Source organism: Lonchura striata, chromosome 9 (assembly GCF_046129695.1).
Source record: "Lonchura striata isolate bLonStr1 chromosome 9, bLonStr1.mat, whole genome shotgun sequence".
In the NCBI taxonomy this organism is placed as follows: domain Eukaryota; kingdom Metazoa; phylum Chordata; class Aves; order Passeriformes; family Estrildidae; genus Lonchura; species Lonchura striata.
In genome coordinates this window covers 9972342-9983743 of record NC_134611.1, presented here as the reverse complement: position 1 = coordinate 9983743, position 11402 = coordinate 9972342, and the positions used below count along the sequence as shown (strand labels likewise).

General features: G+C 40.2%; 1 protein-coding gene across 2 annotated transcripts in view; it reads right to left on the bottom strand.

Moving 5' to 3' along the window:
• Nucleotides 1–255: 255 nt before the first annotated feature.
• Nucleotides 256–11402, bottom strand: part of RAB3B (RAB3B, member RAS oncogene family) — a 50348-nt gene continuing 39201 nt past the window's right edge. For both annotated transcript variants that reach the window (XM_021529371.2, XM_021529361.2), the window contains 3 exons: nucleotides 9793–9911; nucleotides 4513–4637; nucleotides 256–2122 (listed from right to left, as the gene is read on the bottom strand). In XM_021529371.2, coding sequence (XP_021385046.1) covers nucleotides 1935–2122; nucleotides 4513–4637; nucleotides 9793–9911 — 432 coding nt within the window. In that variant the 3' untranslated portion in view covers nucleotides 256–1934. The remainder of the gene's footprint in view (nucleotides 2123–4512; nucleotides 4638–9792; nucleotides 9912–11402) is intronic.

Sequence of the window (11402 nt, the reverse complement as noted above, 5' to 3'; positions counted from 1 at the left end):
CTTTTTATTTTATTACTAGTTATACAAGTTGCCCGAAAACCTGCTTCTTGTACAATTAAATACAACACTATGCATTTATTGGCCAAATAATCCTTTTCCTCATTGTACTACACCTATATAGTGATTCCAGATTGCTGGGTTCAAAGACCATCGCCCTGTAGTTTGATGGATTTTTTAAGCATTAAAAGGATTACTCCACAAACGTGTAGGATTCCTAAAACAAGAAATGCAGCTGACACAAACTGGCCACACCCAGTGAGTACATTTCTCTTTATTTTGCAGTTTCAGGGGTTTAGATACAACAACCACAGTCCCAGCACTGCACAAATCACACTCTCAGGACGAGATCACACACACCCAGAACGCGTCACAGTAGAGATTCCCAAAAGCAACAGAGACAGAGGGATCAAGCCTTTAGCACAATGAGCTTAAACCACTCCAAAAAAGTTGCATTTTTGTCCAGAATTTTGTGCTTTTCTTCTTAGAGCTATTAGCACTTTGAGACACAACAGAAGGAAATTACAAAAGCACTCACTGGTGTCATGATCCAGCACATTACAGGGCAGTGGGCAGGCACTCACTCAACTCCTGTTCCTGACATCAGGAAGTCCTCTCAGTCAGAGGAGATCACAGATCAAAGGTAAAATCTTTCCAGAATTTTCCCCTTAAGACAACCAACTTCTCTCCATATCCACTTAGTTTAAAAATTTTGCCTCCCTTCAAAGCATGATGCCACAAAGAGTTGACAGAATAACAGGATGTCTTTGCTACATTTCATTTGCAGTTGTGTTTTATTAGTCACTCTTACTTTACTTAAATTATACTTTGTGGTTGAATCTGAACCCAGAAAATCTAGCCCCCCACCCATCTAGAACAAGATTTAAAAAATAAATCAACAACAAAATGCAGAAAGAGAATCTAATAATATTGGCACAAATACCTGCCAACACTCACATTTTGGCTTCTGATATTTTTATCTCTCTGAGACAGTGCTGTGCCATATCTTACATGTTTTTGCCTCCAATTAAGCATTCAGCAGCCAACTCCCCTTTTCCTTCATCCTGCAAGATGAGAGAAGATCCAAACGTGGAGAGGTAAAGCTACAGGATACAGGGGAAAGGCTGCAGGACAGACTCTGGGGAGAGGGGGTTACTCCCAGCACTCTGCAAGCTGTGCTGGAGAAGTTTGGAGGCAAGGGCAGCTCCTGGAAGGGCTCTTACTCCTTCACTCAGCACCAGCCAAAGCACAGGGAAGGAAGGACAGGGATGGCTGCAAGGCCTCCTCCTCCTCCCCAGCCTGGCAGCTTTGATTCCTCCCTGTGTTCTTCATCTGTTTAGAGATCTGACACAAAACCCAACCCCCTTCCTCTTCACACTCTGGAGGACCTCACACTGTCAGACAGAAATGCTCTATTTTCTGCTCCATCCTACAGAAAAACTGAGGTCCATGTCTGGAGGACAGCAGCAATTCTCAAAATATCTGGGAATTGATTTTTTGTTTGGTTGGTTTATGTTTTAAAAAAAAGCTTATTCTTGTTTTATAAGAGATTTTCCCCTTTCTTCTCTTAGACCTGATCCCCTCTAATTGGTTTTTGTGCTTCTTGCTGTTCTTGACAAAAACACTCTTTCTGCAATAGAGGAATTTATAATTTTAAAATGCAACATTCTCTGTAGAAATAACATTTGCATCACTACACAATTATTATTCTTCAGTGTAACTCACATTCACACAAGGTGCACTTACAATATCTTTTTCAGATTATTAAATTATTGGATGAGGAAATATATAATATTGACACTCCAGCACATTAAACAAACATACCAGTTTCCTACAACAGACATTTCTGCCTCTGGACTACATGATAATGCACCACCACAAATGAAAAGATAAAATTTTATCAGGGGGACAAGGACATTTCTCAGTGTGAAAGGTCACTAGCACGAGCAGTTCTGCTGTGAAGGGGGGGGGTTGTCTGTGAGCCTCATGCTCCTTCCAGAAGTGCCCCTGGAATTGTCTGATTCTATGCTCTCTGACATCTTCTCACAGATGATATCCACGAGACGCTCAAACACCTGCCTCACGTTGATATTTTCTTTGGCACTGGCTTCGAAATAGTCAAAACCTGGAAAAAAAAGGGAACAAATATTATCAATATGGTTTTTAAAATACCATCTTTTTCAGTTTATTTTGCACTAAGCTCCATTCTGCCCTGCTTCATTCTGGGGATATTGTGCATTGCATCAGTTTCCTTTGATTCTGCCACAAACAAAGAGAAAATTTGTCTTAACTGATTAGTGTGCCACTGCTGGCAGGCTGAGTCACCTCGATGTGTGGGATAAGTGGGTGTCCATCCCTTTTGGACCCTTTTTAAGATTCATGGGACAAAGGGTGAAGTGATGAAGATGTCTGCCCTGTTAGCAAATGGGGAGAGCTGCCCGGCATCAGATGAGGGTTCTGTCTGCCCCACTTGCTGTTTTGATGATGAATAAAAATGTATATAAAAAGCATAGGAAATCAAAGAACTGCACTTAGATATCTGTTATTCCAACATTGGCATAGGTTCTGCTAAATCTGTTTTGGTTCATTTCACATTCAGGCTAGCAACAATTTTTTAATCTGATTAGGGAATTATTTCAATGATGTTAATGTCACTATGCAAATTTAGATAAATATGCTGAGGGATAACCTTTATGTGAATCATTATGATGAACATTAGCACTTTAAGCAGTCAATAGCCAATTAGATTCCTCCCACGTAACTCACAAAATAATTTCATATAATGCTGTACACATTTGCATAGCTACTATAAGGAAAAACTGATCCAATCAAATCAGATCTATTTTTCAGCTCTTTAAAAAGAGTGTTTTGGAAGTTGGTAGGTTACAGAAGAGCAGAGCTGGGACAGCACTTCCCAAAGGCTGTTGGGCTGCACTGGAGTGGTTTCTCCAGGGTGAGCTGGGCAAGCACCAGGTCGGGGCAGCACTGTGGATTCTTCTGCAAAACAGTTTCCTCTTGATGGAATCAGTTGCTATGGTAACCCTGTGTGTGTGTGTGTGTGTGTGTGTGTGTGTTTTGAAGTGTCCCACATGTAAAGGATTCAGATTCTAGATGCTAAGTTTGTATTGAAACAAGGAGATTAATTCTGGGAGGAGAAAAAAACGTTGGAAGTCCAAATTGGGTTGGGAGTTCAAATAAAACTCTCCATTTGCTGCTACATTGGTCTGGACAAAATTTCAATTACTAGCAGTGTAATTATTCCTGTGAGATGGGTGGACACACAGGCATCCCCAACCTGAGAGTCTGTAAGCCAGGAACTAAGTTTATTCATATTCATATTTTCAAAAGCAAATTAAATTTTGATAGGTAAAAAAGAGCCCATAACTGACTTTGCAAACTAACTATATCTTTGTTTGCTTTGCCAATCCTACATGTAAAGATTTACTCTTACAGTAATAACAATGGTCTAATTTGATATTTGCTTGTTATTTGTTTAGGACTGCAGTGCCTCAAGGCTCCAGCCACGAATGGGACCCCTTTCTGTGTGCCATATGTAAAATTTACACTTTCAAGGCCACATTTTAAAACTGCACCAACGTATGCACTGTGTCCTGGAACTCCAGTACCCCCAGTTTAACAGTTCATTATGCACCCTCCAGTTACTGTTTAGCAATTGAAGACAACAGAGGATTTTATAAATTGAGGATGATAGTGATTCTTTTGGGTCTGGCAAAAATCTCTGCTCTTACAAGTTAAACATTTATGCCCACTGCAAAGGTCTCCACTGTTACATGAAGGAAATTTTAGCAGGATTTACTTGTTACTTTGAATTCTTTAACAGAAAACAACAGTTAAATTTTCACACAGAGTCCTGATTTCATATTAAAAATATCTTATAGGCTATAATAGATAATGAAAAGTGATAAATAACTTATAAAGTAATATGAGTTTACTTGACTCTTCATTATAAAATTTTCATTGCAATCCCAGCTTCCTCTCAAGGGAACTGTTTTGCTTTCTCTATCCTGTATCAAAAACATAATGTAATTTTCTTACCTGGATAGAGAAGCCTAGTACATTTTTAAAATATGTTTTACTCAATTTTTCAGTTCTGGTATATAAACCTCTTTCTTTTTCATTGTTTACTTAAAAAAATGCTTCAACAAAAATCAATATTTGCATTGATTTGCGATGAGTACATGGTTACTTGGAGACACAGAGACAGAATTATGTTTATGAAAACTTCTTCTCTTTTCATTCTGATGAGCTAATAAAAGTTTTTCTCTTCAGATAAAGTTTATCTTTCTTCCACCTCTAAACATCAGCTTATAAATACAGTGATACTACAAGGTTTTCTTGGCCTACTGAGCCAAAACCAAGTGAAATGTGAACGTAGAATACATTACAGTTCTTAGTTGTGAGACCATTATTGAAGTCTTACTGCTGTACAAACTGAAAGGAACAGAGTATAAAGAAGCAGAGGAAGAAAGGTGGAAAGAAAAGCTTTGCATGTACCCAGCTGATCTGCCAGATGTTTCCCCTTCTCCATGGGAACAATCCTGTCATCCTCCATGTCACATTTGTTTCCAACCAGGATCACTTGTGCATTGTCCCAGGAGTAAGTCTTGATTTGTGTGGCCCTACAGGAGGTCAAAAGAGATGGTTACATTCCATCAGCTGTGCCAAAATACAATCCTGTATTAAATATGAAAACAAATACCATTAATGACACCATCAACATCCCCAAGCTGTGCTGGTTCAAGGACAAATGAGCAGGTTTACACACAAAGCAAGGATGCAGCCTGTGTAATTCACAGCACTGCTCTATTTTACCCCTCCTTAACTTTGTGTGACAATGAAGTTTATTGGTAAGACTTTGCAAGGATTTTAAAGATCACAAGATCCAGATAAAAGAACTGAATTAAGTAATTTTTGAAGATTAAGGACAAAAAAAGACTTTTGGTAAAGCTTATTCTCCTTCAGGAATCATCTGTCAGAGGAACAACAATCAATTACAGCTCTTACGGATACTGTCCAATAAAGAAAGCCATACAGTAGATGCACACTTCATGCTGGATTTGCTACTTCATATATAAGACAGAACAACAAAAATTCTCTCATTTTCTGCAGCATATTTTGCTGTAGAATTTTAGGAACACCATAAGAACAGATGGAAGCATCAAGTTGTCTTTGCTCGAACATGAAAACTTCATGCAGACACATAGAAACAACTGCAAAGGAGAAAGAGAAATTTATAAAATTGGGAAGGCACAAGATCAAAGCAAGGCTCTGTGAGCTAACAGAACCCAGCAGGAATAAAGGACACCTAAGGCTGGAAAGAGCAGCTACAATCACAGACCAACACCACTTTCAGTGGCACAGGAGTGCAGTACATGGGAGCTTGGACAGGAGCACTCAGGTGAACTTGGAGCCTCTAAAGCTTTCTGCAGCTCATGTGCTGAAACTGGAGTGGAGCTCACTGTGGATCCCAGGACTCTGACCTTTTATTTAGCCTTCTTTGAGTTTTTCCATGACAAAACAGAATTTTTTTGTATATCCCGAGGGTCCAGTCCTCTCCCACCATCCTTAGTGTCCCAGAGGTGTTCCAGAGCCAGCAGCAGAACATTATTAGCTCAGTAGCATTCACTTTTATCGATCTTTTCAGACCCACACAACCTATTTTATCTTCACTACATCAGCTCTGTCTTTAAAGGCTCCCTCCTCCCCAAGGGTATGCTAGAAGCCATACACTCCTCTCCTCCATCCTCCTCCACTCCCTAACTCACCTTCCCACTCTCTGCCCCAGCTCACCAGCACTCCAGGCAGAACACTACAGTTTCAGGCAAATCTGCCACTTCCCAGGAAAGCCAGGAGACCACTCAAATTTTACTTCTGTGTAAGTTTCCTTGAACTCCCCTAACAATAAACCCCTTGATTCCTTTTCTTTTGAATTAGCAGCAGCCTCCAGCTCTGATCTACTAATGACAATTTTTTAATTAGTCTGAGTTGCTTACTTGCTTTTTTACCCTGGAAAGCAGCCAGCTTTGTTACTCCACAGTTACCTGGGAAAAAGGGGTCATTTCATTGTGTAACTTGCCTTGAAGAGACTGCCTGCTTGGAGTGCCCTGGAAAACAGGAGCCTCACCCAAGCCCAGACCCCCAGTGCAACATGCAAAAACAAACAAAGACTGTGTGCAATGAAAACTTCTTACTCTCCCTAGTGTCCTCTTGGAAAGGCACTCACTCCAATCCCAATTTTAACTCCTCCAGTCTCACCTTTTGAGTGTCTCTATGTAGGTAAGTCCTGTAAGAGCTCATATGAATCTGTGATGAGTTTTTGTGGGACTCTGGGGTTTCTCGAGGCTCATCAGAGCCTTTCTGCAGAAATCAGCCAAAAGCCCAGGAAGATGAAATCTCCCCAGTCTCCTTCCATAAGCAATAGAGAGAAATAAAGTCTCCCCAAGTTCAATTTCAAGCAACTAAAAGCAGGCTTCTCTTCTGACTCACAGTTCAGCCTCTGGATTCATTTCAGCCCCTGGCATCATATGGGGACACCCTGCCAAATCTTAACTATTTACACAGAATTACTTAGAAAATGAAAAAGAAGCAAACAGCGTGAAGGATCTCCCAGAGAAATGTATCCTTCTCCTTGTTCTGTACAAATCAGTGGAAAGCCTCTTACAGAACATCAATCTTTATTCTTCTTAGGGATAAAAAAAACAACCAAAAAGTTATGTAGAACAAATAAAAGAAACCTTGATGTCCATAAAAAAAAGAAAGGCATAAAATTTCCAGATGCTTTTTGGAAAGATAATGAATAACAAGGTTTGTGTGATGAAGCTGTTTCAACAACCATCAGGGCAGCCTAATATACACACTGGGAGAAACATATTTCTGAGACACAATAAAATGCTGTGCCTTGTTTGTGCTGAATTCCCTAAATTAACAATAAAGCACAAACTTTGTGTTTCATGCTTAGAAGAAAAATAGTCTCAGGTTCACAGTTACATGGAGGTGTCAACAACTCAGTTTAGGTTAAAGATAAATAATGCTGATGATTTGTGAACCCAGATGTTACTTGTATCTAATATATATTTTACCAATTTTTATTTCCCTTCTAAGAAATTATCTAGATTGTCCAAAGCAGAGTTTCCATAATATTTTCTATTTCCTTTACAGTTCCAAGTACTGAGTATATTTTAGTTCCACTGCAGTTTCAGATGAGGTATAAACAACTAATTTATCCACACACGAAACTATCAACCCAACAACAAATAACAGCTATCAAAGAAGACTACTAAAAAGAATTCTAGAAACTGAGCTGAAAGCTATGAAAGCTCATTTAACCCTTTCACACACCCTACAGAAAAGATATATTCAAAGGAAATAATTACTAATTTTCAAATATCAACTAAAACCAATCTTAGTGTTTGCCTATTTATATATTTTCTTGTAAAATAACCTGACTGAACTCTTGCCACACTGCAGTAAGGAAAATCACTCAGGCTCACTATTTTAAGGTTTCTCATAGAATGTATTGTACATTTTCCAGTGAACAAGAGAACAAGTCATCTTCCAGGTATTCCTAAATGCATTTAAATAGTGCCTCTTTGTCAGTGGTTTTAAGATCATCATCATTAATTGGGGTGATTCATGTGAGTGAAGGAAAGACTCTGCACTCATATTCTACTTGGAGAGTTTGTCTAAATACTGATATACAGCCATGATACTCTCACTCAGGAGAGAAATGCCCCTTTCCTTGGTTTAGGGGAGGTCTGAGTGGCACAAAGCAAACCAGGATCCTCTTCAGGACATCTCCCCATAGGGAGAGTGAGGGTAGTAAAAGGCCTCCCAGGGAAGAAACCACTTGGCAGACTGGGAGGAACAGTCTCATTTCCCTTGGGAATAGGTGAGGCCCAATCAGGAGGCTGCTAAAACAGTCACATGCCAATGAACCAGATGGAGATAAAGGAGCTCAAGTAGTAGACACCTTAATTTCTATGGAGAATACAGCCCCTAACTGAAGATCATATCCAGTGTAATAAGATTTTTTTAATCATAACTGTATCATGCAGAATGGTGGGGGAAAAAAAATCCTACTTGCTATGCTAGCAAACAGCCAATAGAGCAGCACCAGCCAAAAGGCTTTTTTCCTGCATTTCTTGTGTCTTTGGAAGTTTAGGAAGCAATATTTAGACTGGAGAAAAACATCTCCCAGCTGCAATAGCCACTAGGGGACTCTGCTGGCCCAGAGATGCTGGCTTGGCTGCAGCCCTCATCTCTCCACTGGACAAGCTTCAGGAAGGAAGGAAATGGTCCTTTTTATCCATCCCAATACCTCATTTGGGCTCAGAACCTTAAAGCTAGTTGGAAAGATTCCTGACATACAGAGGAAAAACACCCTGATGGTTCACCTCTGTCCTTTGGCTGACAAGGTGCTCTTAGCAAAGATATTCCTGCAGCTCCTGTGGCACAGGAAGACATGAAGTCAAACAGACAGAGCTGACCTTTCCCAGTTCTTACTCTCACACTAGTGCCTCTGATGGAACAGACCCTAAACTACTTCCAATATAAAGCTTCAGGTCAAACTTCACCTGTGCAAACTTTAAAATAGTAGCAGCTCATAGATGGAGATTTGGTAAATTTTGGCTAACTTAAGACTGGTAAGTAAAACTTACTAGAGCAGAACCAACAGACAGACATGTAGATTAACTGTGTGGTCATATGGATCTTGTTTCATCAGGGAAACAAGCAGGAAATATTTATAGTTTAGTGAAAGATATTGCCCCAGCTCACATGCCTGAACTCCTATGGAAAACATCCCTGTGCAGACACCTGCAGAAAAAGCTTCATCTGAGCTTGGTGAGCAAAACTTGATGGATGAAACTAGTTTTGGGAAAACATTTGAGTTTATGTTTCTAACAAGAAAATAATGTATTCTTCAACCACAAGCTGCTGAAGGGCTGCTGAGGATGAGGCTGCAGCTGATTTGGTGTTGTGGTACTGGGGATGGGGGGTGAAAGTGGAGACTGCATCTTGCATGTGACTTTCATGACCAACTGCTTTAGTGAACAGAGAGAACAAAAACTGGGCAGCTTTGGAGGAAAGACAAATCACTTCAAACATCAAATCAGCTTTTGAGTTACAGCCTGGCTTAGGGGACACAGAATAGGTGTTCAGAAAGCCAGGCTGAGCCAGATGCTAGGAGCTAGTGCCACAGCCAGGATGTCACATGCTCCCAGTGGGTCACTGAGATCACTGCAAATCAGTCTGACTCAGGAGATCACATTAACCACTGCACTGCCCTTCTCTGCACTGTTACCACTCTTATCTGCAGTAATGAGCACCAGGAAACCAGCAGAACTGATTGCAAGATATTTCAGTGGAGTCACAGGGCACTACTAAGGAGAAACAGAGCCTTTCCCCACATTCCTGAGATGTGAATTGAACAACCACTGTTACCTCTATTTTTAGCAGCATAGCCAGAAATCTTATGAAGCCAAAAAAAAAGCATTAAAGGATTAATTTCCTCACAATAAATTAAAACTTTTAAAAGTAACAAATACTATAGTATGCTACAATATTTGAATTACAACCTTTTCATTAAAATGAAGCTGTAGAACTTTTTCTAAGAAATGTTTATAAATCAAATTATTTAGGTGAAGAGGAAAGAACATGGAGGTGATGGTGATAGATGGGGGGGATGTCTCATGTTTTCAACAAACAATTGTGGGGAGAGAATTGTCCAAAACCCAAACAAACCCAACATTAACAATATATTTCTGTATTTCCTACCAGTCCTGCACAGCATTGAAGGAGTCTTCACTGGTGATATCATACATGAGGACAAAGCCCATGGCTCCTCGGTAGTAGGCTGTAGTGATGGTCCTGTATCTTTCTTGTCCAGCTGTATCCTGCAACAGAAAGGAACATTTAGGCTTTAAGATTTCAGTTCTCAGAAGCAAAAGCTGTAATTAGGTCCTATATCTAAAATAAGACAACTGCTCTTTGTTTTTACGCATTTTAAAATTCTCAGTTGCTCCCAACTGAAATGAACTCTACTTACATTTTAGCATTAATTAGGCTTTTGCATCAACCATGATTTGTTAAATGCATTTTGACACATGTACTATTAAAAAAATACCAAAGATGTCAACCCTTTAATTGCTCTTCTCTGCCTCAGCTGCAATGCAATAATAAAATGTTAGCAGAGTTCACTGAAAACTGACACTTCAAAGCAGAGGCAAAATAACCAGTCCAGGACTGTTCCAGGCAGAAAACATTTACATGTTGCAATGTGGTGTCACAGTCAGGGAAATGTCCTTGAGGTAGCTGCTGTGGGTGACTCCCTTTCTTGCCTCAGGTTGGAGACAAAAATTAAAGATTTGATGCAATCAACATTATTATAAAAAGTGAATTTAATGTGGAATATCCCAATCACAGAGTCTGAGGTGCACATACTAATATGAGATCTATTAATCCTATTCTGTTGGTTCATCTTAATTCTGTTTACCCATAGAGCTCCTGCAGAGCTCCTCCACCTGCAGTTGTCATTTCTGTGCTCAGCTGGGCAGCACAAAGGTGAACTCTGGCATATGCAACAGAAGAATTTTGAAAGACTTGTGACAGCTAGAAAACATGTCAACTACCATCTGTTGGATGCCAGTAGCACTTTTCCTTTACATTTTGCAAGCTTATTTTTAAACGGAGGAATATTTCTACACCAGACCAGCAGTTCTACAGCCCAATCCATTCCCTCCAGACCTGCCTGCTGAACCAAGGAGAGAAGTCATGTGCTGATTCTCTCTCTCACTCTGAAGGTGTCTATCTTTTGAACACATTTCATCCTTTGGGCAAATGGGAGCTCTGTGAAACAGCTACAGGGAGCCAAAATGCTTTGCCTTCAAAGTGTGTGCTCAGTATGAGGTGTCAGCTTATAGTTACTGTGATGGGTTAGTTCTAAACTGAACCATCCTTCAGCCCCCCCAAAGCCCACACTGAAGAAAGCATTGCTGCCACTGGTTTAAAATGGGATTAAAGTTCTAAAGAAAAAGACCCTAAAGGACATAACAACCATGTAACTAGTTGGAAGAGTAAAATAAATCCACACAGAGCACTCTTGAAGGAGTAGAGATCAGACACACCACATCACCACAGCCCCAGGGGACAGTGGTGGGGAAACTCAGCTCTAAAATCTTCCTGCCTATCATACCCACCCATGAAGCTTTGTTTTTGCTGCATGCAAGAGACAGTGTTGGCCCTTGCAGAACACACAGCAGCCAGTCTGTGGCTGCCTGTTGTTCTGCACCAGAACATCACAGAGCCTCTCTGCAGGACAGCACTTGTAAATAAGCTCCCTACAGCTTGTTTAAAAGGCTCTGCTATTGCACTACTGTGAGACTATC